At 38.2% G+C, this 27,127-nt stretch overlaps 3 protein-coding genes across 7 annotated transcripts in view; 2 read left to right on the top strand and 1 right to left on the bottom strand.

Annotated features, from left to right (window-relative positions):
• The window catches only part of LOC145440646 (proline-, glutamic acid- and leucine-rich protein 1-like), a 225,957-nt gene that overhangs the window by 181,838 nt on the left and 16,992 nt on the right, over positions 1-27,127 (bottom strand). The gene's annotated exons all lie outside the window — the stretch shown is intronic.
• Positions 1,556-25,931, top strand: LOC145440642 (prestin-like). Of its 5 annotated transcripts, XM_080318338.1 has the most exons (22): positions 1,556-1,571; positions 2,295-2,410; positions 7,192-7,330; positions 7,970-8,091; positions 8,409-8,519; positions 8,958-9,092; positions 10,146-10,258; positions 10,316-10,420; positions 10,832-10,897; positions 11,796-12,037; positions 13,715-13,865; positions 14,466-14,565; positions 14,919-15,106; positions 15,216-15,322; positions 15,826-15,993; positions 16,776-16,884; positions 17,883-17,942; positions 20,495-20,582; positions 21,147-21,209; positions 22,324-22,527; positions 24,257-24,365; positions 24,426-25,931. In XM_080318338.1, the coding sequence occupies exons 2-22, from the start codon at positions 2,320-2,322 to the stop codon at positions 24,514-24,516; spliced, it is 2,562 nt and encodes an 853-aa protein (XP_080174464.1). In that variant the 5' UTR covers positions 1,556-1,571; positions 2,295-2,319; the 3' UTR covers positions 24,517-25,931. The 5 variants fall into 5 exon arrangements, with proteins under 5 accessions (XP_080174464.1, XP_080174462.1, XP_080174463.1 ...); XM_080318340.1 differs by lacking the exons at positions 1,556-1,571; positions 2,295-2,410 and adding an exon at positions 5,227-5,329; XM_080318336.1 differs by lacking the exons at positions 1,556-1,571; positions 17,883-17,942 and having other exon boundaries at positions 2,303-2,410.
• On the top strand, positions 5,343-7,095 carry LOC145440683 (UPF0489 protein C5orf22-like). Its single transcript, XM_080318410.1, has one exon. It carries the CDS (start codon positions 5,532-5,534, stop codon positions 6,603-6,605), a length of 1,074 nt encoding a protein of 357 aa, XP_080174536.1. The 5' UTR covers positions 5,343-5,531; the 3' UTR covers positions 6,606-7,095.

Below are 27,127 nucleotides of genomic sequence, written 5' to 3' on the forward strand. Positions count from 1 at the left end.
ATACATCGTTAGCTGACATAATAAAGGTAAACCATACGAAATCTTGTCTCCCAAATACGTATAGAACACCGTCAAAATTAACACATATCAATAGCGACTTTTGCGTAAAATCTGTTATGCGGTAGCCTAGTTTCAGTCTGACTCTCATCTAGGCATTGTCGAATTCGGTAAGGCAATTACTATCCTAATCAATGAGTGAAAGACTTTAATCTTGGTACATTATTAGCTGATATAATATAAAGATATACCATACGAAATCTTGTCTGCCAACTACGTATAGAATACCTTCAAAATCAAAACATATCAATAGCCAGTTTTGCGTAAAATCGGCAATGCGTAGGCCGCGCACACTTATACTTAGTCGATTTGGATAAGGCAATTACCACCCTAATCATGAGTGAGAAACTTGAAACCTGGTACAGTGTTCCATGATATCGTCAAGATATACCATACCAAATCGTATGACCCATCTCGGTAAAAAACATCGTCAAAATCAACACATACCGATACCTACGTTTGCGTCAAATCACTGTTTCAGACGGATCGACAATAGCATACTTGACTTCGGTAACACAATTACTGCCCTAATCATGAAGTGAAGACCTTGAAACTTGGTACAGTATTAGATCACATCATCCAGATATACCATACGAAAACTTGTCACCCATATCAACATGAAACATCGTCAAAATCGACATATACCAATACCGACTTTTGCACTGAGTCAGTACTGAAAACGGATCGAAAATAACAATCTTGAGTACCCAAGTGAAGCGTGAACGAGAGAATTTCTTTCTGTGTCCACACCACCTTTGAGTACACTCTGGTATCACACTGTACACTCAAAATAAAGAGAGAAGGCGGATTGCGAAAATTGAGGATTTGGGCGTCGTCGGCGAATTTTTTGTTTTCTTAAAAAATGAGAGGACAAATCCTCCAACACTCTTGTAGCGAAAAGAATATGTATTCCCAAACAAAGGGCCGAGACTGGTAGCACACGACTACATGTCGTAACCTAGCTATGGATTATATCGCGTCATAAATCCTACGTACCTAATACGTGCAAATCTTCCTACGTCCCTGTATGTACATTGTACAACCGTGTATACATAATTCGTATTATGTACTCGATTTATACCGCGATATAGTCTGAAATAGGTTCAGGTTTCGTGTAGCATGGGTGCATATTCACACCCGTATATCAGGGTTGGTACGCGAGTGTAAACACACAATCTTCTCGCTAAGAGTGTATGGCACCTAAAATATTTACGTTTCTGACTACTTTGAAATCGCTATTTATACTTGTTTACTTAGTAATACGTCGCCACTTCTACGTCTACTTGAGTACCGACGATGACTATACTTTCATCACTTCCGGTCTTCACAGTACCCGTTCAAGTAAAACCTTGGCCAGTGCGATCAGACGATTGTGGCGGCCTTACAACCCAATTCGATAATTTCACACCGGTTATTTATCTAACTTCTTAATTGGAAGCACGGACTTGGTGATCGACAACGACGTACAGATCCGACCCATTTACGATATAACTTGAAAGGAATTTGCTATTCAAGTAAGTCCGAACCGGAAAGTAAAGTAAACTATATCTTTTTGAGTTTTGCAATCTTGAAAACTGACCAAGGCATGCCCATAGGTTGATAACAATGATTATTATCACAATAACACAGCCTGCTATTAGCCTATACACGATTTCCATTGCTTGCATGGGTTCGATCCCTATCTATATATTCACGCCGTTGCATATCGGCGCATCTGCAACCCTGAATTAACATCTACGTCTAACAATTATTATTAGAACTGCTGGTACTGGTATCACAGCTTGACACTTCGGAGAAGTCACAGATTGCCTTCGCAGACGAGTGTTTTCTTTGTCTGAAAGTTTATTCGCAAATGTAACACGTATAGCTTCTTTGTTTTCACATCTGTTTCAAAAAGACCCTTGGAGGTAGTGAACTTCAGTATTCAATTGTATGGTATATTCATATTGAAATATACCCGAATATGTTCTTCTGACACTCGTCAGGGGTAATCGTCAGCAATTGGAAAGATTGTATATCAACAATCAACATTCAACAATCGTATCACCAAATATGACGTCACCGGCATGAAAATCTGAATAATCTTGGTTGCAATATATGATTGATAATATTAATAATATAATATAGTAAAAGTATGCTATACATCGATATCGTCAGCTTCGTAACATATAGCTATGTAAATAAATGACGGACCGGCTTGCGTATTATTTCCACTTGGTATATTCATTTCATTTTAGGTTGACCGGCGGTCTGAATGATATTATGATATCGACCCCGCAGCCGCAACTTCCGAACATAGTTGGTGGTGAAATCACAATCAACATCGCTTTCGTTCATCAACCAAGTAAATCAGGTATTACATATTCATTTTCGCTTAAACCCGATTCTGTGATTACTATCCGCGCGGGTATCCAAACGCAGAAGCCATTTTAGACTACGTACACAAATTGCATTGAATCGTACATAGTTATAATAATCAACTAGGGTGTGGGACTATGGGTGTTTTATCGCAGCCTGATGCGGTGTTGTCGTCTCTGCAAATATTTACACTGTCGTTTTCTGAGACGCATAAACCTTGAGGTTAATACTAATCCGAGAGACGTATAATCTGACATCACGCGGGGCCTAAGATACTTAGTAGTAGGCCCCGCATAACGATTACCAAGATACCCAGAACTGATGAATTGTGATCGATCGGACCATGTGTGAGCCTACAGTTTGTATTCTGTAATACATATCTTAAATCCTACAGAATATATCATGATTGAAAACCAATATGAACGTGATATCGTGTTAACTTTATGCGTTACTATAGGCCTTAGCGCCCGATGTGATCTTGGTTAAACTGTATAGTTAAACCACTGTAGTATGCGGTGCTGCTACAAGCTTACACTCTACTTCCACATGTAGCGACGGAATAATAAGGTCGATTATAAACTTAGCACTGCATTTGACTTTGGAAAAAAGGAACGTCACAATGCTGTGTCACACTGATAAAGCTGGCGATTTGTACTAACAATCATGACCATGCAAATACCCCGCGGGGGGTGTTGGAGCGGGGATTTGCAAGAGAAAGTTACCACAATGGATAGATCTGTTCTACGAACTGATGAGTGCATGACCGTTAAAATAGCCTAAAAGCCACAGTAGTAGTGCGATATTTAGTTTGTTGTGATTATCACGCATCCAAATCTAAGCCATCAGCAATTATAATATAGATCGAAAATCGAATGCTTTAAAATCCGTAGTAGCCTGAGCCTACACACCTCACTATTATTGCCCTGGTAAAGAATGAATACAGCAATTAGAAAGAGCGTTTCTTCTTATCTTCCGAGGCAAGTCGTTCTGCTTATGTCGATTAGCCTACAATAGGATAGATGCCTTGCTTGCTTTGCGAATAAATAAACTTGTCGTAGTTTATAGTGGAATAGTGAGTAATGAAAAGTGTCTTATTGAGTGCATGCAGCAAACTTGGTAACGGGAACGAATAGCGATTCATATTGACCACCGAACGACCTGTTTACGACCGCGAACAGCAACGGTTGTAGTTCATCTTCATTTGCTCAGACTGACAGTTTCTTCCGGGTGATGTATTGGCAAGGTTGTCAAGTAGACTATATACCGATATAGCACTACTGATAGATAGATAAGTTTGTCTTTTGTTTGGTAGGCTATCGAGGCGGAATAAACGCGATAAGGCAAGAAAAATCATCAATAAACTACTTGCAGCAGCGTTTCGTTGCCGTGGAAAGGTCAAATGCTGCCTAGATTGAAAGAATTGAATTTCACCTGGTGTAAATTCCACCTGACCCTGCAAGCGTGGGATGAAGGGAACCCAAGTCGCGTAGCCGCAGTCAGCAGCATAACATAGACAAATCGATGATATATCAAACATATGGTACCGTCTCGTACCGACAACATTATCGGAAGCAATAAGTGCAAATCAAAATTTAGAACGTGTCAAAAACGACAATGAAAACTATTTTCCTTCGCAGAGCCAGCTTTACGCAGACACTAGGCCGAAACCTCTGAAAACTCAGTTACATCAGGGATATGTAGAAGTTCTATATATCCTTGAGTTACATGATATGAATAGTCTGACGCTGGATCAGTAGCCTATTCCTGACGTTTGTCACTTTTACCCTGAATCGCTCGATGATCTGAAAAGATATGCAGCATTGCATTTGATGTGCTAATAGCCAGTTGGAGTCGACTTTCACTGGGAGAGTGAACGAAGCGTAGAATGTAGATCAGATGTACAGATTGAGATTGTTGGATGATGATTTGACACGCCGATTTTTTCTAATGAATAAATACTAGTCAACTCAGCGCTCGAGATGATCGGACATATCAACTTGACCTTCCGTCACATGACATATCATATCATATTCATCGCTTTACGTTTCTGTTATATTCTATTATTGCTAGTGCGCTAGCTATGATGCTATGAATTCAAGGTTGAAACACGGCTAGCTCGCGCCTACCGGACATCCCACCGCATGCCTATTATTTACATGTTGTAGAGGCCAAACCGTTTCAGCACCTTCCTTGCTCTTCATGATGTACTATCGTTATATTATGGTCAATAAATGGCTGACTGACAATCTGTGGTGTTAATAGACTGCGAATGAATGATTCGACATTTGTAAATCCAAATCCTGTTCTGGATTTGACATTCAAATTCCACGTCCAATTCGAAATCCTGAATTCAATTCTTGCCAAGCCGAAATTCAGGTCCATATTTCATGATGACTAAAATTCAATAGAAAGACACATGAAAATGAAAACCAATTGGAACTTTCACGTACAAATACAACAGTACGGCAATGCAGTAATGCAATTTGCAAATCCGTTGAACATCTTAAAATCCAAGTACATGCACAATTCTAGAGGATGGTGACTATAAATTCTATATAGACATTATAGGATAGAGTAACGCCTGGTTTACCCAAGATTCACCAGAATATTATAAAAAACTGGAATAAGGCTGATTCCAAAACCTCACGACTCCACAGTCCACGTGTTCATGGGTTCTGGCCTCTGGGTTGACGACAGATTCACTAAAGAATGTAAACGTTTACATTCTATAGATTCACTCATCCGAGAAATAAAAACAAACGGTCATGTTGTCAGCTGTAAGCAAAGCCATGCATAAATAAGCGTTTGTATTTTTATTTATCTATCAGGCCAAGACACGCCATGTATAATGCGATACGCAAGACACAATACGGTGTAATCGGAAGATAGGAGCGTGCCGAAACGAACGAGCAAGGTATCTAAATCTGGCATAGTGACAGTATGCCTGCCGCTGACGCGTTAAATCCCGTTCACGTAGTTGTGCAGACTTTACAGTACAGATTGTAGATTTACATGGAAAGCTAAACGTATGAAACATCGTGCCAAGTCCTATTATGACATTGACCTGTAAGCTAATAGTCCTGTTTTTCCAAGATCGTCTATAGTCTCATCAAGTTATGAGTAGAAAATATGATAAACTGCCTGTGCACATAGTGGAATACCACAATGACGCCTTGGAGCACATTTACAAAGCGATCGGTTCGAAGCATCTACCGTTCAATGGGACATCTCTGCTTCACTTCGACGCACATCCTGATATGATCATACCTGACATTTCTGCAGATCATGTTTTTGACAAACAAAAATTATTCGAATCGTTATCGATTGAAAATTGGATAACTCCAGCTTTATACGCCGGACATTTTGACACTGTCGTGTGGATGAAGGCAGTCTGGGCCAAGCAGATATGCGACGGAAATTATCAATTCAAAATTGGTCGTCATAAAGAAAATTCAAAGATATGTGTCTCGTTTTCGGATAATTATTTTTTGAGCGAATGCTTGTATGCAGACGAAAACAGTATGGATAATCAAAAAGAAGTCAAATTTATTGTAAAATCTTGTGATGTAATCGGTGCTGATGATTTAAGCGAATTAAATGAATGTTTTAAGTTCAAGGCGTATGTTTTGGATATTGATTTAGATTTTTTCTCGACTAAGAATCCAATCAAAGTTATGTTGGGTCAAAAATATTACAAGAAACTGAAATCTATTTATGAATTTGTGCCTCCAATAACGAAAGAGAAAGCAGAGATTGATTCAAGCCTGAAAAAGCGCGAAAATGATTTGATTGCATATAAATCAATTCTGCTTGGAATTGAACAGGGAGACCACCAAAAATGGACTGATCATCCAGTTTTCGATGATCTTCACAGCATTTATCATGGTCTTTTCGAAAGTCTTGGTGATGAAATTGATGCTTGCCTTCTACATGAATTTGGCTGCACAACTGACGACCCAGAACTGCCCCATCATATCAGTAGTGATGAAGAGATTGAATCTTTATTGGTTTCGTTTGAAACGTATGTTACATCGTTAGAAAGTTTTCCGACGCTGGTTACTATATCAAGATCGAGTGTTGACGATTATTGCCCTGCTGATCAGGTTGACAAAATTCAGAATTTAGTTGTTGACCGTCTGAGTAAGATATTCGAGAATATTCAAGTTTTTTGTCATTATAAGCAAAATTGAAATTATGTCACATGGTCATTGTTGAGCTTCTTGGACGTACAGAACATCAATATACAATTGGGTATTCATTATAGGAGTTGAGTTAGAAAAAAAGTTAGTTTTGAACATCCTCGAATACCCCATGAATATTCATATTGAAATAAGCTCAAATACTTTCGGCTGTTGACGCTTGTTGGTGCAATATTCTTCTCAATTCTCTACTAGATGCTGACGATTACCCCTGACGAGTGTCAACCGAAAATATTCGGGTTTACTTCAATATCAAATATTATTCAATGATCATTGTTATATTTCAGTCATACACAATATTTTTGAGCAGGGGATTTTAGATTCTCTGACATTCAAATTGCCATTCATTGTTGATTTGTTTGATAACATCATTCTTTGATTTGCTGCAGGTTCATGAATGATGAGCTATTTTGTATGTGAAAGCTTTGAATAACTTTTGATGGTCTGAACAGAACTGAAAGCTTCCATTCTATTACCAATAAATTTGTCCTACTATTGTCTTTTTTGGTTTATGATATTTTCAAAATGCCTCGAGCTCGTGCTCCGAAGCCTAGGAGTAAATCTCTGATTCAACCAGATGCCAATGTCAACGTGACCAGACCAGCTTACAACGAAGTCGGATTTAACGAGGCACACGCAAAAAATGAAGATGTTATTACAGTCAAACAGAAGGCTTCAAAATGGCTGTCGAAGCAAACTGATTGCTCCCTTACAAGGTAAGGGACGAAGCCAGACTTGTACAAACTACTACTACTGGTTTTTCAAGTAGATCTAGTTCTATAATACTATTTAGGGATTTTGAAAAGTGAGTAGTTCTTGTTCCAGATCTGTTGCGGATTTAGAAAAGTCAGTAGTTCTAGTTCTAGTAGCGACTTTTGAAAATTCAGTAGTTCTAGTTGCGAGTTTTGAAAAGTGAGTAGTTTTAGTTGTAGTTGCGAGTTTTGTAAAGTGAGTAGTTCTACTTCTAATTGTGCATTTTGAAAAGCGAGTAGTTCTAGCTCCAGTTTTGTTGCGGATTTAGAAAAGTCAGTAGTTCTAGTTCTAGTAGCAACTTTTGAAAAGTCAGTAGTTTTAGTTCTAGTTGCGAGTTTTGAAAAGTGAGTAGCTCTACTTCTAATTGCGCATTTTGAAAAGTGAGTAGTTCTAGTTCCAGTTCTGTTGCGGATTTAGAAAAGTCAGTAGTTCTAGTTCTAGTAGCAACTTTTGAAAAGTGAATAGTTCTAGTTTTAGTTGCGAGTTTTGAAAAGTGATCAGGACTAGTTATGAAAACCCGGTAGTTCGTACAGGTCTGGTTTGAAGCCGTTTTCCGAATACATTATTGCTCTACTCATATGCTCTGGCGCTGATTTTTTCAGAATCTGGCTCATTATTGTTGGGTTTATTCCTGTTTTGGGATGGCTTCCAAGGTATAAACTACGCTATTTGACTGGCGATGCAATTTCCGGGATGACCGTTGGCATAATTCGAATACCGCAAGGTGAGAACCAAGCTTGCTCAGTCGGGCCTACAGAATAACGTATCTATAGTTTGGAAATTTACTGATGTCCACTGGTGAATTGGTTATATAGAATTGGACATGCTGAAGTTAACCTCAATTTTTATTGATTATATCAGAAATAACTACCCGTAACAATTGTAGTGTACCCAATATTTGCGGAAAACATGTAACAAAAACCTAACCATCAATGAAATTGTGATTTTGGTGTGTCTGTTGAGTAGTTGGTAACAATGCTTGATTTCCCCAGCTTTGAGGTCATCATTTTTAGTCACTTAACTTGTGTGTTTCCTATCCAGGTATGGCATACGCCCTGCTAGCGAATGTACAACCAGTGTACGGACTATATAGCTGCTTTTTTCCTGTTTTACTGTGGTTTGTTTTCACTACTTCCAAGCACACGTCCATCGGTAAGTGTTAGTGGTCAGCCAATTGCAATTTTTCATGTACAATCCACTGCATCATGTCATTTTTAGAATTAAATTGCAAACCCCTTCACTTAAGAGAACTTCTTTGGTATAGTATAGTCTGTTGCCGTGACCCTTGATCATTCTATATCAAAATATGGAACCTAGTCCGGCAATGACTGATATGATGAGTCATGAGTCATTTTACTGTATTTGTGGATTATTTCATCAAAGTTTTTACATTGGTGATGAAAATTGAGACTACAAAATGTCTACCGGTGTATGAAATTGTTAAAATATTCACGAATCAATTGGTAATCATAACTAGAGCCTATGTCATACAAGGAAGTAGCCCTAACCCTAATAAGACGCCCTACACCTTTCTTCTACTGTATTTGCTGCTGTTTCATTCTGCAAAATATATCAATGATGTTTTTGTAGGTACGATGGCGGTGGTCTGTCTTATGATCCAAAACTTGGTGGCAAAATACGTACCTGAAGTTTCGTCGCCTTTAGTTAACGGATCGCTTGTTGCCGGTGCGGATGCGGAAGAATTTGAGAAATATTTGAGCCATGGTAAGTTTTTTATTTCTTATCAGCACACAATTTCATGTCTAAGAACATATTCACACCAATTTTTACCACTAAGCAAGCCTATGTGGTATGGACTGGGAGTTGGTAGCAGGGTTGTAACCGAGTCACAAGTCAATTTGACTTTGATAGTTATGACTCGAGTTGAGTCGAGTCAACAAAAAGTTTCGTCGAGTCATTACTTGGGCAAGTTTTTGCAACTGTTGCAACTTTTTTTACAGCTTCCGGCAGCTTCCTAAATACTCGTAAGATATGTAGAATGCTGTTTTAAGCTGTTAGAAGGAATCTAATAGTGCAACATTTTGCAACTTTTGTCCATTTTTTTCATGCAACTCTTTGTAACATTTTGCAACTTTTTCGATTTCTAGGCTAATGAAAGTATTTTCGATTTTGGTGAAATACACGACCAACTCGACTGAAACACCGTAAATCAGCACCAAAGTAACGCTTTTACGGGTATTTCGGAAGCTGAGCCGGAAAATTGACCTTTTTTTTAGTCAACCGAGCAAAACGTGGTCAAAATGCAACTTCTGCAACTTTTTTCGAAAATAAATGAATGAATGCAACTTTTTTTTAACTGCAACAAAAACTTGCCACCCTTGTCTGCGGTATGGCAATGATAAGAATTGTGTCATTGGAGTCCTTCAGCACCTAAGTGGCGGTCGAAGTAGACAGTGTTGGTACTCAAGTAGAATTAGAAGTAACAATTTTCAAGTGAGTAAAAAGTAGCTATTCCAGGCCTAGTTTTACCTAAAAAATGACAAAGTAGAAGTAGTTGAAGAAGTCGCTGGTACTACGATAGAATTAATTATTTTCAAGTAAGTAAAAAAGTAAGTGTTCTTGTCCAAGTCTTACCTACAAACTGGAATCTGCTCAGTTTAACTAGTCTAATAGCTGCTTGAGTCAGTAGCGGAAGTGTGCAAAACCTACTTGAATGCTCCATAAAAGTAGAAGTGCTTTGCAAGTGACAGCCTCTGCGTATCATATATCGTTTGTGATTGGATGAGTTTATTTTATCTGAAAATCTGAAAATTTCAGGCAACGGAACCGTGTTTGACGAGGAATCTTACATGGCCGATCAAATTTCTGCACAAGAAGAAATGAAAATTCAAGTCGCGTCCACTGCCACATTACTTGTCGGAATCATTCAGGTAACCTTACGAGCAATTCCAGACACGTTTTAGCGCTCACACACCAGGTTTTTGCAGATCATCATGGGATGTTTTAGACTTGGATTTTTAACTAACTTACTTTCTGACCCAGTCGTTCAAGGATTCACGACGGGTTCCGCTTTCCATGTTTTGACGTCGCAGGTGTGTATCGTGTATTTTGGTTTTGAGTAGGGCTGGGCAAATTCGAGTACTGGTAGCTGAGTGAGTCGTTTCTTAATCGATTATTAGCTTCAAGTCGAGTGTCACTCATTATGAAGTAATAACAGTGTGAAATATTTGGAAAGTTTAAATATGTGCCTTTTATGCGACCACAGAGAATATTATTTTGGTTCTATATCACATTGAAGATTATACGGGATTTTTCAAGCATGTCTCTTTCATTGCATATTGTGTAGCTTTGTACTATGTTTCATATGCTGTGATACCGCCAATCGAGGTTTCAAGACTTCCACAGATTCGAGTGCTCGGCTGGCTCATTGTATCCAGCCCTAGTCATGAAACTCCTATATTCAGCTTCAAACTATGTATACCGTACTCCTCCTTATATTGCAGGTCAAATATTTGTTCGGTCTGGATAAGTCAATTGGAAGTTATTATGGACCATTTGCCATCATCAAAGTGAGCAGTTTTACGATATAGACTCTTGAATTGTATAATAGTATATATGCACGGAATTGTTTGTCGGGCTAGTACTTGAGCAATGTCAAGATTTCATGGAGGCCTTCATAATCATAAAAGGCCCCAAAACATTGGTAACTGTTCGGGTATGACTGGATGTCTTGTCATTTCCTGTTTTAAAAGGTTTGGATTCTGTGGTTCAGTACTGGGGGGATGTAACAAATGGATTCATCACAATGCTTTAAATATATAACGGCCAAGGCGGTTCAAGTTGTCAGCATTGCTACGCAATTTCAAGTAAAAGTAGCGATTTCCGAGATATTCTTTTAGTACTTCAAGTAGGTCAAGGTGTCTCGAACTCCTAGTAGTAAATTAGCGTTGGCTAATTTTTGAAATTTGAAAAAAAAATTTGCAACAAAGCAAAAGGACTGAATACAATGTAAATACAGCAATTTTGAAAATTTATTTTGTTACCGTGATACAGCAGTTATTTTCACTCTCTTGTTGTTTTAATTTCGCTCACAAGGTGATGCAAACCAATGAGAATGTAATGTGATGAGAGTGGCAAATTTATGCATACCAAGCTTGACTCGTTTGAGTTACACAGTTCTCCTGTAGCATTTTCAAGAGAACCCGAAATTAGATTAGAATTGAAATGACAGTCTAGAAACATTTCACAAATTTGATTTGAATTGAAGTAAGAACATGAAACAAATTAGATTAGAATTACAATGAGACCGTAGAAACACTTCCCGAATTAGATTGTAAATAGATCACAACCATTTGGCACTAATTAGTTCAATTAGCTAACTAGAATTATCTAGTTGTCAAAGTCTGGTAACGATGTCAACTGCGTGTCACCAAAATTATTTTTGACAACTATACCTGCGTATTCCAGACCTACGTTGACATTGTGAAGAACCTGCCTCACGCTAACGTCGCCGAAATCGTCATTTCCTTGATTTGCTTTCCGACGATCTACATTGTGAAACATTTCAACGACAAGTACAAGAAGAAAATGCGAAACATTCCCTTTCCGATCGAGCTGGTGATGATAGTCATCGTGACGTCGGCCTCCTATTTCGGACATCTGGACCAACCGCCGTATAATGTGAATACTGTCAAGCACATTCCTACCGGGTATGTTGGATCGAATATCATGTATTGCAACCTTTTTTTGCTCCGTTTCAAAATGACATTTTTCACAAATACCAGTCTTAAAAAAATCACAAATGATCAATATTGAAAATGTACTGCAGCTGATATACTATATTCACTATAAGACACGGGCTATGCAAAATCGATTACTTGAGTAATTTGATTCCTAATTGAATGTTAGACTTCAAGTCTGGTCGAGTATTCGAGTCTCACTTATCGTGGCGTCATAACAGTATGAAAGATGTGGAAAGTTCAAATATGTACCTTTTATGCGATCACAAAGAATATAATGCCAGATGTAAGTATCAATACAGATTATTTGGTATTTTTTGACCAAACCTTTTTCATTGCACTTTGTAACAATGCTGTGGGTTGATCACAACTTCACAGATACGCCATTACAACTAACCAGTGTTGGGATGACTCGAGTCATGACTTGACTCGAGTCACATTTTTGCATGACTTGACTTGACTCGAGTCACTTTGCTGAAATGACTTGACTTGACTTGACTCGGCGTATCAGAAATGTGGATTGACTCGTGACTCGGAGCAAAATTCACGAGTCAATTTCAAGTCATCAAGTAATCGGTGTCGATAAGAATCACTGTATCTTGGATATGTTCCGATTGTTCGCGAAACGCTTGTGTAACCAGTGAGAGCGACCAATCATTCAATGACCGTGGGTTTCACCGAGCCTCGATTGTTCTCTCACAAATAAAGCGACCGCAAACGAAGTGATCGAAGCTCAAGTTGTCGTAACTCTAGTAGTAAAGTAATAGATTAACAAAATGTCTATTTCTGCTCTCTGTTCTTACCTTAACCAAATATCTTGTTATATTGAAATTGAAGTTGAATATAGTTTATATGGTCCTCAACAATGGTATCATATCAATTTGTAAATGGGTTATGTATTGGATCTTATCAATTCGTTTCTCTATTCTATATTTTGGCTGGTACGTATAAACTGAGTATACGCTATTACGTATATGTGAGCGATACCGCGCCTGCTTGTGTGTATATTTAACTCGATGTTTGTTCATCGGTTCGGAATCAATGACCACTCAAGCTGTATTTCAGACAACTAGCAAATTGCAATAACGTAATCATGCCTCATGCATACTTAGAAAAGGCAGCTTGACTTGAAATATGACTTGACTCGTGACTTGACTTGACTCGACTTGACTCGAGTCACTTCCAAAAATCGAGTGACTTGACTTGACTCGAGTCACCTTTGAAAATTGATTGACTTGACTGGACTCGAGTCAAAATGTGCAATGACTCGAAATGACTCGTGACTCGAAGGTAGTGACTTGATCCCAACACTGCAACTAACGTGTGGAGCTTTGCACTACATGTTTCGTATGTCGCGATACAACTAATCGAGGTTTACGGCTTTCCACAGTGGAAAATACTACACAATCTATAATTCTCATTAATAAATGAACTCTTAGTGGCAAAGAGTGTATTATTTGAGTACTAGAAAAAAGATTTCTCACTAGGAGACTTGACTCGAGTAATTAAAATTAATACTCGATTCATTGTGACCAGCGCTAGTTATCGGAACAGCTGCCAGGTCATTTAATAGGATTTATAAAAATTGCTGTAATCAAGTCAATTTCCATCCTCATTACTCTTTTACTTAACTTTATATTTTTTCAGATTGCCGAGTTTTCAAGTGCCAAAGTACACCTACCTTTGGAAGGACATGGTTTCGGATTGTGTCATAATCAGCATCATATCGTTCGCGATATCGTTGTCGCTCACAAAAATATTCGCGGACAAGCACGGATATGAGATTGATCCCAATCAGGTCGGTCGCTTTTACGTCACAATAAAAAACAAATTCACATGATTCATAAAATCTAACTGGTTGAAATTTTTAAATAATAGTAAGTACTATTCTAGTAAATTTTCATGTAAATTTTACTAATTTAAAATTGATATTGAGTTACGGTATATTATATGGTTGTTCAAAAATATCTTTTTTATTCGAATTGCTGGCTATTTGACAAAATTCTTGGGTTAGCTAAAAAACGCTGCGCACCAAATTTTCTTCAATTCCAGCCTGAAGAAGTTGTTGAGAGTTTTTTAGAGTTGAAAAGTTCTGGATTTATTTAAATTTTTTTGGATTTTACTGGCAAGTTGTCTAAAAAATAGTGTGGCAAATTTGGCTCAGTTCCGACCAGCGGAAGCCAAGTTGTTGCAGTTCAAAATTTTGGATTTGAACTAATAGCATTTATCGCACCAGGCAGTATGATTAATATTTGAAGAATTTCCCCCGTAAATTCTATTTTTTTCAAAACCAAATTTGGGCATGGACTAGAATCGGGTTAGCGGCATTTCACTATAGTGGAATTATCTAGTTTTCAACACACCTTTGAATCTCACAGTTGTTGGTATTAACTCACAGGAACTTTTTGCGCTTGGCATATGCAATCTCATTCCTGCGTTCCTCAGCTCATTTGCAGTGGCTGCTTCTCTCTCTAGAACCGCAATTCAAGAAAGTGCAGGTACGCTTGCCAAAATATTCGCGGGTTTCGTTGTCTTTTCGACAGACTTGTGCCAGCTAGGAATCTAGTTGGTGGACTGTCAACTAACTACTGGTTTTTTGAGTTGTTCTAGTTCTAGTTGCTTATTTTGAAAAGTAATTAATCTAATTTTTGTTGCTTATTTTGAAAAGTAATTAGTTCTAATTCTAGTTGTGCATTTTGAAAAGTAATTAGTTCTAATTCTAGTTGCTTATTTTGAAAAGTGAATAATTCTAGTTCTAGTTGCGGATTTTAAAAAGTGAGTAGGTCTAGTTGCGCATTTTGAAAATCCAGTAGCTTGTACAAGTATTGATTTTTAAAGTGCCGTGTTTCAGGTGGCAACACGCAACTGGTCAGCGTTCTCTCTTCCATACTCATGCTTATCGTGCTCTTGTGGCTCGGACCACTATTTGAGCCGGTGCCAAAATCGGCGCTGGCAGTTATTATCATCATTGCCTTGAAGAACCTATTCCTGCAATTCGAAAAGCTGAAAGCTCTGTGGGCGGTCAGCAAACTTGATTTTGTGAGTATGAGCTTGAAAATTTGTAGGTGGCATGACTTGAACTTAATTTGTTGATTTTGACTCATATCGAGTCACCATTGCCAATACGTCTTCGTTGTTTTGTTGGCAGGTGATCTGGTTGACGACATGTCTGGCGGTGGTGCTTCTTGGCGTCGATTATGGGTTGGCAGTTGGAGTTTCGGTCGCGATTTTCGCTCTGATTTTGAGAATACAAAGGTTATTCTTTGAAATTGTTATTGTGTTTTTGGATGACTTTGAAATTTTTGATAACAATTGCAGTATGGATGAATCATGATTTCAAAACGATGGTTAATTTAACAGTTGCATAATATGTTTATGTCAGAGCATTTTCGGCTGACGCTCGTCAGGGGCAATCATCAGCAACTAGTAGAGAATTGAAAAGAACTATCGACAATCATATCATCAAATACGATTTTACAGGCATAATAATAAGTAATCGAGTCAAGCCGGTGGGTCCAAATCAATATATAATGTAAAAAATAGCACATCATGCTGGTGACGTCACATTTGGTGATACGATGGTTGACATACAATGATATTTCTATTCTCTACTAGTTGCAGACGATTACCCCTGACGAGTGTCAGCCGAAAATATTCAGGTTCATTTCAATATCAATAGATTGTTCAATTGTATATTGTAGTTCTGTACCTCCAAGAAGCTTTTCAGATAGATATTTCAAAATAATCTCCAATTCTAGGCCGGAACAGATACTTCTCGGACGAATCCCATACACAGATCTGTATGAAAATCCGAAGCGATACCCAGATGCACAAGAGGTCCCCGGGGTGAAAATCTTTCATTACGCTGGGTCTCTTTGTTTCACAAATAAAGAAGCTTTCAAGGAGGCGGTTTTCAAAGTATTGGGGTGAGCGATTTGAATTTATCTATCCGTTAAAATTCACTGTAATTTACACGGCAGTAGGAATTAATTTGTTTGCGGGAAATGATGGTAATCTAATGCCGGTAATTCCAATTTGTGAAATGTTTTATGCTCTAATTCGATGTAATTTGCGAAATGTTTCAATGCTCTAATTTTAATTCTAATTTTTGAAATATTTCTATGCTCGAATTTTAATTCTAATTTGTGAAATGTTTCTATGCTCTAATTTTAATTCTATTCTAACCTTTCATGTGACCTGAATTTGATTTTTGTTGGATTTCTTTCTAATTCGGATTCAATTCAATTTCCAGGTTATTTTGCAAATTTAGTAATTCTAGTTCTAATCTAATTTCAAAAGAACCTGCAAGTCATAATTCTTCTCCAATCTGGAAAAGCCGAAAATTTTCTCGTCCAACTGCCTTTACTTCATAAAATTGAAATTTCAAAAACTTCCTCAATTCCCCGAAAACTGTTTAGTAGAAGTAGTCTAAAAATAGTACCACTTGAGTGAGTAGTACAAGTAGACAAAAACTACTTTATAGTTCATAACATTAGAATATGTAAAAGTAAGTAGTTTTTCCCAAAAAAATATTTAGAAGTAGAAGTCTAGAAATATAACTACTTGAGTACTTGGATAAAGTAGGAGAGCTCTGTTGATCACCCCCTCTGAATAGCAGACATTAATTATTGTCATTTTGCTTGTGTGATTACGATCGTCTCAGAAGTACGAAATTGGTTCCGTCTTGTAAATTTTTGGTGGAATTTAGATGCAACCCTGTCGTATTGCTCGCTAAAAAGCAAAAAGCGGAAAGAAATTATCATCGGGATGTGCAATCAAAAGATGGTCGAGTTAACGAAGCCATTGATAAAACGGGGGTGAGTTAGAAATATGTTGTTCACGTTTTGTGGTGGATTTTGGTGGTTTCCGGTTGTGGTTTGCGTACGGCATGTATTGCTGAAGTTATTTGGGCCACGAAGCACGAAGAGTATATCAAAAGATGCTTGTAATATCCAGCACATTTCCATCAGAATTTTGAACTTTTATTGGAAAATACCTCCTTGAGACAGTGGTTTTTATAGGCTTTCTGAAATCTCGGCATATGTTGTGGATGGTAACAGTAGCATTTTAGATAAAAGTGTAATGGGAAATTTATCTTATCACAGCATAAGAAACATTTAACGCAAAGCTGCAAACGTTAGGGAAGTCGTGATTAATCCAAAGCATTGTCACAACCACAAATAATATAACGCCAGTTCTACATCACATGAAATATGATTTGGTATTTTTAGACCATGTCTATTGTATTGCCCTTTGCGACAATGTTGTGGGTTGGTCATGATTTCGAAAATATGCATTTCCAGCAAACTTCGTGGCTTTTTCTTCATGTTTTGCATGGTGTGATACGACGGTTTCAGTACTTGAGAAAATCGTCTTTTACTTCTCGACTCGAATCTTCAGAATTAGTATTCTATTCAGATTTGAGTACTCGAATCATTGTGCTCAGCCCTAGTTGTAATCATTGATACTCAGATATTCAGCCCAAAGCACAGTATTCGATTTTGAGCCAAATAAGTCTATTTCTCGATATTATATAATATGAATAAGTCTGATAATGTAGTGTTCAACCGAAACACTATGGATTGGTGGTGACATTTTGGCAACGTTTGATTTGGTCGGGCCCGCAACCCAAATTGAGTTTGCCATTCCTGTCATAGAGACTTTCAAAAAACAGGACTCTCAACCGCTCTGACGGAAAGTTATTCCTGACCTGATATTGTGTAAAACTGAACTGTGCAATATTTTGACCACGCTTGTTTTCACACACTTTGCATGTTTCGCACAATTTTGTATTGGAATGGGTGTCGTGCTGCAGAAGTCTTCACATTCCAGAAAATCAAGGGGATATAAAGTGTCATATCGAAGCGTGAAACAGGTCAGTGGTGGGTTGGGGTGCTTGCTATCTATGGATTGGGTCAGTCTGGTCTCAAGTCATCGAAAAGATAATCATGGATTCAGGATTGTTCATATATAACTTTTTTTTCCCGGATTCCAGGGATACACTGATTAAATTGTTGAGTTGCCTAAAAAAACGCTTCACACCAAATTTGGCTCGATTCCAGCTGGTAGGTATGAATGCACGGGAGTTAAAGTTTTGAGTTAATTATAGAAAAAATGTAAATTTTGTTTTTCAAATTCTACCGTCCAACTCCGTGGAATTGTTGAGTTATCTACAAATACGATGCAAAACAAATTTGACTCAATTCCAACCCATAGGAGCAACGTTATTGATCTTCAAAATTTAGGATTTCAAATCATAGTATTTACGGCGGGTGAATCTATGATAGAATTCGCCACCGTAAATACAATTTTTTTTTTCAAATTCAAATTTTTGTACTGCATAACTTCGCTTCTACTGGCTGGAATTGAGCCATTGCATTGCTTTTTCAGACAACCTAACAAATTTATGGGGTGGCCAGTAAAATTTTAAATTTTTTATATTTATTTTTATTAAATTAATCCAAAACCTTTTTCTTTCATAGCAATGCTTCCACATGTTAAAAGTGAGCCAAAATTGGCGTGCAGCATTTTTTCATCATAGCTAACAATTTTATCAAGTAGCCCATAACATTTGAAAAAAAATTACTTTTTGACAGCCATAGTGTGCACTGTGCGTTATGTAATACATAAGCTACTCTTTGAGACCACTTGTGCATTGTGATTGTGACTCGCATCTTGTTCACCGCTCCTATTCCCATCTATTACTGACTTTGTCTTGGAACCTAGCAATTGAGTAATACTGGTCAACATAATTTTTGTTGACTTTGATCGGAAAATTGATTTCGGCTGACTTTTGGGTGCTGAATTCAAAAATGTCTTCCGTTTTTCTCTGTCACGTCAAGTTTTTGGGTTAGGCACCCACCACATTGTCTCATAAGTCATAACTCATAACCCACATAAAAGCACTACTTTTGATATTCTGTTCTTATTGTATAAAACGTTTCAAAAACCTGGACTTCAAATAAACATTTGCACTGCTTTATTTCGTTGATTAAAACTGATATTGCCTCTACCGGACAAATAAAGTGCGAGTTTCAGGGTCCAAATTTACGCTAATAACCCATAATTCTGTAGGCTGTCTCGTTAGATACTCGAGCAATAGTCAGCTAACATATGTAAGCTCCAATCTACTCTGGTATCTTACCCCAATCATCAGCAGATATTGGGAGACATTTTCTCCTTGCCCATCTCTGATTATGTCAAGTTATTCCGGGAAATCATTTAGATATTTTAGCTTTTTTGAATGTCTGCTGTCCGACATAAACATATGACAGTGGCACATGTTTAACAGGGTTACATGGGCATCCTTATTGTCTGACTACTATAAGAAAACACAATATTTCAAAGCTGACACATATGATCCAATCGGGCTTATGATATTGCAGCAATTCAATGTTTCTGTATTATTCTCAATGTTTCTGTATTATTCAGGAAGACTAACTGAGTGTGCAAACTTTTATGCACCTAAGACGTTGCCATTTTGGAGAATGCCACACTTTAGGATCCTCTTTGAGCTGCCTATAGACATTCGCCATTAACTTGAGTTCTAAATCGGGATTCCTAACTCCTCCAGCAATCCATGGTAACAGTATCATGCCGATGCTAGTATCAAGGCACTACGCGAAGCTATAGAAAGTATAGCCCTACGATGAAAATGCCGTTTCTCATGATCGAAAGCGAGATACCGGTATCTTCTCTCTTGCCAAGTAATCTTTTATCAATTCGCAAAGATGCTCTAATATTTCTATTCCAAGTCCCAAAGACTATGTCAGATCATTTAACTTCTGTTGATGGACTACTCTGTGTTCTGAATATACTTGGATTTCAAAATCTTCATCAGCAGGACTGCTATCCCTAATATCCCTAAAAACTTGAGTTGCAAGTTACACTGGATAAGCTGAATGGGGCATTGGAACTATAGCAGATAGCATATGTAATGTTTAGTTTTTTTGCCGTATCCTGCAGTTTGCATCAAATACGTGTTTAAAATATCCTTGGATAATTGCATCCTCATAACCAAAAATGGGTGCAAGCATCGGCCTAGTAAGATACCAGTACCTTTTTCTTAATAATTCAATTGAGCTCTTAGCTATATAACTTATTATATGATAAAAGTGTGGATTTTAATATGGTATAGAAAAGTAATATGGCTAAATTCGTCAAAATTTGCATATTTTTGGCATATGTCGTAGAGCAAAAAGTTGACGGGATAGAAGAAAACCAGCGGCATTTTTGGAATCAGCACGCCAAAATTAGCCTAAATCAAGTGCAAATTCAAAGTCAACAAATTTTACGTTAAAATTGTTGCCCAGTGTAATACATCGAAATATATGCGAATATTTTTCGGGTGGCACTCGTCGAGGGGTAGTCGTCAGCAACTAGTAGGGAATTGGAAAGAACATTGTATGTCAACTATCTCTTTTGTAGGACGATGGTCTGACGCTGGCTGATGACAACGGTAATCCGCCCACACCAGAGGAGGTTCGAGTTCGTAAAAGGAACAGAGGCGGAAGTGGTGAGATTCAATATAAAATCTTTAATTTCTCGTTTTGCATAACGCAGTTGTGTTCATCCTTTTGTGTCATTGTTGTTAGGGCTGGGCAGGATCGAGTACCAGAGTCTTTTGATCCTGAATTTAGTATTAGGTTTCGAGTCTAGTATCTGTAGAAAGTTGAATATGTTGCCTTTTATGCGATCGCAAAGAAAATAACGTCAGTTCCACATCACATTCAAGATAATTTGATGTTTTTTCGACCGTACCTATTTCATTGCTCTTTGTGACAATGCCGTGGGTTGATCACGACTTCACAGATATGTGATCTCCAGTAACTCGTTTAGCTTTGTAATACATGTTACGTATGCTGTGGTGCGACCAATCAAGGTTTAAAGCTTCCACAGTGGAAAATGGTGTTGAAAATATAAATTTCATTGATAGATTTACTCTCATAGTGGCAAGGAGCGTATATTTTCAGTACTCTAAAATCATCTCTCACTACTCGATTGGAATTATTAGAATTCAGATTTGAGTACTGGAATCATTGTGTGCCCAACCCTAATTTTTACAACGCGACTATCTTAGACTGCGATTCTGACTTTGAAGTCGACGCCTGGGCTCCTGCGTTTGAGAAACAGGAAGACGGAGGTTTGTTAAAGGCTCGAAGCCTGCAGCGAATCGACGATTATTCAAATCTGATCTGATAACAGTCAATTTTCATTATCATCCAATGAAAATTGCACCGCCATATCTATCAACTGGCATAATATATTGTGTGATTCAAGCGACTTTATGCATGAAAACATGTAGGCTATACCGGTAATTTCACAAAGTAATGAATGCCACTACAGTTGTACAGGTACATAGGGGGATGACAGACAATTTGTTAGGAGAGCAAATTTAAAGGTATGCAATAATCAATACGTAGATTTGATTTTGGTTAATCGGAGATGGGTACTTTCTAAATGGGAAGATAGACTCATATCTTCGCGGTTATCAAAAACTGACTGACGACACTGTAAATAGGCGCAAAACTTCGAAAATGTGTCCGGAAGTTTCTGCGATTTCTGTTTTATAGGGATCTTGTGGCGATTTCTTGCATTAAAATGATGTAAGCTATTAGAAATAGATCAATATTCCTAGACTGGCCTTCACAGATTATTTTTCTCCGACTCCGTATCACCTAGGGTCACCATATGTCCTCTTTAGAGGATTTGTACTCTTTTTTTCAGAAATCATATGTGTCCTCGGGGGACTCCCAAATGTCCTCTTTTTCTTGATAAAGTGTTAAAATTCGTGCGACGTACTGAACGCCAGGGTCGGCTAAAAAAGAAGTGAAAAATACGCCCGATGGGTATTTCGGGAGCGAGATTGAAAAAATGACCTTTTTTAGTCAACCCATGTATTATAGTAAGAAACTGGTACGGGTATTTCAGGAGTCGAGTCGGAAAAGTGACTTTTTTTCAGTTAACCCAATACCATTACTCGAAAAAATTATCAAACCACCTGTTTTCTCCTTCGGTATTGCAGTTTTTAAAATTTTTGTATAGTATCCTCGTTCACGGATCGCGAAATATGGTAACCCTACTACTATCATTTTGTGACATCACGAAAGTTTTCAATATTTTTAACTCTATTGGTTGATACCGATATATCTTTCCAGGTGTGATATCGACTCGATATTATCAGCAACCAAATATCGGTCTGGCTCTAATTATATCATTGATTAGAAAAACTATCACATTGTTGCTATATGTTGTAGTGACTGTGGAAGACAGCTCAGTGTCATCGTCTGAGGATTCCTTGTCGAAAAAGAACTCTGCAGACTACGCCCCTGAATTTCACACGTTGGTTGTCGACGCTTCGAAATGGAGTTTTATCGATTCTACGGCTGCGAGGGAAGTTGTGTCTATCGTTTCAAAATTTCAAGCTCTCGGAGTTCGCGTGCTGCTGGCTTCCGCCACCTGTGAGTATGTTTTAAAATGCTGTACTCGTGAGTCCGGCACTCCAGTAGGAGTAGAAGTAGTCATTATGTTAAAGCTACTTGAAATTTTCAAATTTTATTGTCCACCCCATGGGATTGTAAAGTAGCCTACTAAAACGACACTCAGCATATTTAGCTCAATTCCTACTGGTAGAAGCGCAGTTATCGGTATTCCAAATCGTGGATTTGGAAAAAGTTGTATTTACTGCGGGTAATTCAAGAATTACGAATGATAAACTCGAATAACTTCACTTCTATGAGCTCAAATTGAGTCAAATTTGTTTTGCATCGTTTTTTTTTGTATACAACTTGACATTTTCATGGGTTAGTCAGTGAAATTTGAAAAATAAATTATGATTTTTTACAATAAATTCAAAACATCCAAACTGTAATAGCTTCACTTCTACTTTTCGGAATCGAGCCGAATTTGTTGTGCAACTTAACCCAATCTAACAATTTTAGCTAATAGCATGAAAAAATCTGACCAAAAAGTTATTTTTGAACACCCCCCTCCTTCCCACACATACTTGTTCACTGACCGCCAGGGTTGTGACCAAGTCACAAAGCCTTGACTCGCAAGTCAATCTCACTTTTAAAGTTTTGACTCGTGTCAAGCCGAGTCATTTTCAATTCAGCATCGAGTCAAGTCCGAGTCCAAGTTATCGAGCAGAGGGCCGAGTCCGAGTCATGGTATTATAACTCGAGTCCGAGTCCAAGTCATTGTGTTGACTGCTCAGTGCCCAGTTGATGTCTTGTTGAACCCAATTTTTCTAACTTGATTTGGTGATATTGAATGGTTCGCATCTATAATCTACTAATTTTGCTCACTTTTGTCAGTTTCTGGCAGGGTTGTAATGACTCGAGTCTGAGTCACGATTTTCTGATGACTCGACTTGACTCGAGTCATTTTCTCAAAACACGGAAATGACTCGACTCGAGCCAATCTGTGTATTGACTCGACTTGGACTCGAGTCATTGCTCATGACTCGAACCAAGTCACATGACTCGAGACTCAGGCGGCCAAGACCGACATTTCATTGTAATTTCGAAGAATAGTAAAGTAACCAGCCTATGGGGATTTCGTCTATCGGTACTGGTACTTGAAAATGAGACCAGAAACTGCTAAAAGTGAGGAAAATTGGTATATTATAAATTTGAACCATTCGATATCACCAAACAGAGTTTTAAAAAGTGGGTTTAACAAGCTTTTCCTGGGAAACAGAGCAGTCAACACAATGACTGAGACTCAGACTCGAGTCATAATACCATGACTCGGACTCGACCCTCTGCTCGATGACTTGGACTCGGACTTGACTCGGTGGTCAATTGAAAATGACTCGACTTGACTCGAGTCAAAACTATAAAGGTGAGATTGACTTGTGACTCGGAGACTTGTGACTTGGTTACAACCCTGGTTTCTGGTCGCATTTTCAAGTACCAGCACCAACAGACGAAATCCGATAGTGTGGTTACTTTACCATTCTTCGAAATTCCAATGAAATGTCGGTCTTGGCCGTCTGAGTTTCGAGTCATATGACTTGGTTTGAGTCATGCGCAATGACTCGAGTCCAAGTCGAGTCAATACACAGATTGGCTCGAGTCGAGTCATTTCCGTGTTTTGAGAAAATGACTTGAGTCAAGTCGAGTCATCAGAAAATCGTGACTCAGACTCGAGTCACTATAACCCTGCTGACCCGTCTTTGCATTTCAGCTCACGTCTTGCACACTCTGGACGGGTCCGGGTTGAATCAGTTCATGCTGCGAGACAAAGTTTTTGTCACTGTTCACGACGCATGCGTCTATGCCGAGCGGGCACAGAGGTATGTTACACAATCGATTAGCGGTACAGCAAAAGTCCTAAGATACATCGTCTGCTACAGAATGGCAGTTACCGGTTCTGCGTTGGAGATCGACCCCGAAGGATATTCTCATCTTCCAGGATACCCGGGATTTGACGCTCTTGCTTTGTGAGAGGCCTATCGTCAAAAGCGTTAGTGGGGACGATTTTTACAGGGATTGTGACAAAGCCTTTGAGTAGCGATACTTTTAGTGAATTCTATTGCGACATATTTCATTTCGATCGCTGGCAACAAGGTACTTTTAGAGACTTATGGAGGCGCGAAACTTCAGCGTACAATTGAATGGTATATTTATATTGATTGAATAGTATATTCATATTGAAATCAACTGGAATATTTTCGGCTGACACTCGTCAGGGGTAATCGTCAGCAACTAGTAGAGAATTGGAAAGAACATTGATGATATACAATGTTCTTTCCAATTCTCTACTAGTTGCTGACGATTACCCCTGACGAGTGTCAGCCAAAAATATTCGGGTTCATTTCAATATGAATATACTATTCAATTGTATATTGAAGTTCTGTACCTCCAAGAAGCTCTTCAAATATTTATATTGATATAAACCAAATATTTTCGACTGACACTCGTCAGCGGTAATCGTCAGCAACTAGTAGAGATATCAAAAGAACTTTGTATAGCAATACGAGTGTTGGTATTGAATGGGGTTACGATATGTCCTCTTTTAAGCGTATTTGTCTTCTTGTTTTCAAGAAATTGAAAATCTCCTCGGAGTACGCCCAAATGTCCTCTATTTTCGGAATTTGAAAAATACGCCTAGGCGGGTATTTCAAGAGCGAGATCGAAATAAATGACCTTCTTTTATATTACCCGGAAAAATATTCGAAAACACCCGTGTTTTTCCTCAGATATTATAGCTTCCCAAATTTTTGAAATTTTTCGGATCTTGAAATATGCTAACCCTATATTCAAAGATCTCTCTAATTCTCTAGAGTCGAAACATTTGGCTTTATTTCAATATGAATATATTATTCCATCGTATACCGAAGGTGCATTTTATGCTGCTGTTATTAGATTGCACAGAAATTTCTATTTATCATTATCTTTGGCATACTGTAATCAACCCAATCTAGAGGTGCTAAGTACTTGACTTGCTAAATTTAGTTATTTCTTTTTGTGGTACGTTATGCTTGTTCTACTTCTAAATCAATGGTTATTGAAGCCCCGTTCTTTTGAATCTTGTTCAGTAGTAGTTGTTTTCAATATATTCACAGCGCTGAAAATTGCTGCGACCACCTGGCAATACAATCCCATGACGTAATGAGACCAATTTCTACGATACCGTTGTTTATTGTGCGTTAATCATGGAGATGCAGTCAGAATTTTCGTGTCGAAGCACTGTTGGTCAATTAGTTGTTGTGATGTCTATGATCAACTTGTTTTTATGCTATACATTTACCAGCTTCGTTGCACACCTGTACGCAAATTGCACAAATATCAATTTCCGTCTATTCGATTTATATACACTTTATTATTTGAAAGCAATAATACAAGATATGTCTATGAAATACAGAGTCTCTGTTAGCTGACATTTGTAGGTATGTCGTAAAGGAAACTGCGAAAATTCGAATCACATGACATAAACTCTAAAACAGTAGGCCCATTACTACGTTGATTCTGAGGTAAGCTGCTGTCTCTTATATTCCAAAACAAGAATGTCAACTGGGATATTGGCCTTCCATCTCAATTGCAGCGCCCTGAAATTCATTTTATGTCCGGTCGCTGACCTCTGCGCGGGTCCCCCTAAATGCAATGTCGTAACTGCCGCACCCCAAACCCCTCGATTGAGATTGTCAAAGTTGGGATCAAAATTGCTCCGTAAATCAACTTGAAGTAAGAGTATTTTTGGGCATATATATTCGGCTTGAAATATTTCTTCCCGATTTAGTGTCTGCAGATTTCAGGACTTAAATTTCGGATACTCCCTCTGACGGAACAGTAAAATTAAAAGGTTAGCATAATTTTACATGAATGAGTAGTGTAACTGCAAGAAGTCAGTCATACCACGAGATCAATATCCCTGATTTGTGTGGAACAGTATTATCGAGATAAGACTTTGAAGATCTCGTATTCTTTTAGCAACGACTTCGAGTCGTCGTATTTTGACCTGCACTTAATATGTCCTGGTGTCGATCATCTATTACAGTGGAACCAAAAGTAGACCCCCGCACCCCGTTGGAGTAAGAGAACTTGAAGGAGCGATAGCTACATAGGCCTACTGGGCGATTGGTGACCGGTATTGGTGAAAGGGGACTTTATGATCTGTATAAGGATGTTTGGGAAATCCATAATTTATTAGCTGTATTTGTACACCATAATTCGGTTCGGTTTAAGTTTATTATTACCAATTTAATCCAATCAATACACTACAAGATTGCGATAAATGACAAGATAGGAAGGTGTCGAAACCAATTGGAGTAATTTTTGTAACTCAGACACCGAAGCTCGGCCGAGGCGATGTAAATAAGAGGCATTCACTTACACAAATACCCACCGATTGAACAGCAATATAATATGGCAAAACTGGGTATTTTTCCAACTCGACTCCCGAAATACCCGTCGCTCGTGGGTTCTGCCGGACGTGTACCGTAATTCATGGTACCTTCAGGCGTTTTAGGCTAGAAAGGTGGCTGGATTGCCAAAAAGGAGGACATTTGGCCGAAGGGGGGACATTTCTTGGAAAAGGAGGACAAGTCCTCCTGAG

Source organism: Botryllus schlosseri, chromosome 6 (genome assembly GCF_051294905.1).
Source record: "Botryllus schlosseri isolate E-star chromosome 6, Bs_hap1, whole genome shotgun sequence".
NCBI lineage: Eukaryota > Metazoa > Chordata > Ascidiacea > Stolidobranchia > Styelidae > Botryllus > Botryllus schlosseri.

Excerpts from the sequence above, each read along its gene's own strand:
- LOC145440642 (XM_080318338.1), top strand. The coding sequence starts at position 2,320 with ATGATATCGACCCCGCAGCCGCAACTTCCGAACATAGTTGGTGGTGAA. Across the intron at positions 2,411-7,191 it reads TCATCAACCAAGTAAATCAG|ATGCCAATGTCAACGTGACC; the intron begins GTATTACATATT and ends TGATTCAACCAG. Across the intron at positions 14,566-14,918 it reads CGCAATTCAAGAAAGTGCAG|GTGGCAACACGCAACTGGTC; the intron begins GTACGCTTGCCA and ends GCCGTGTTTCAG.
- LOC145440683 (XM_080318410.1), top strand. The coding sequence starts at position 5,532 with ATGAGTAGAAAATATGATAAACTGCCTGTGCACATAGTGGAATACCAC.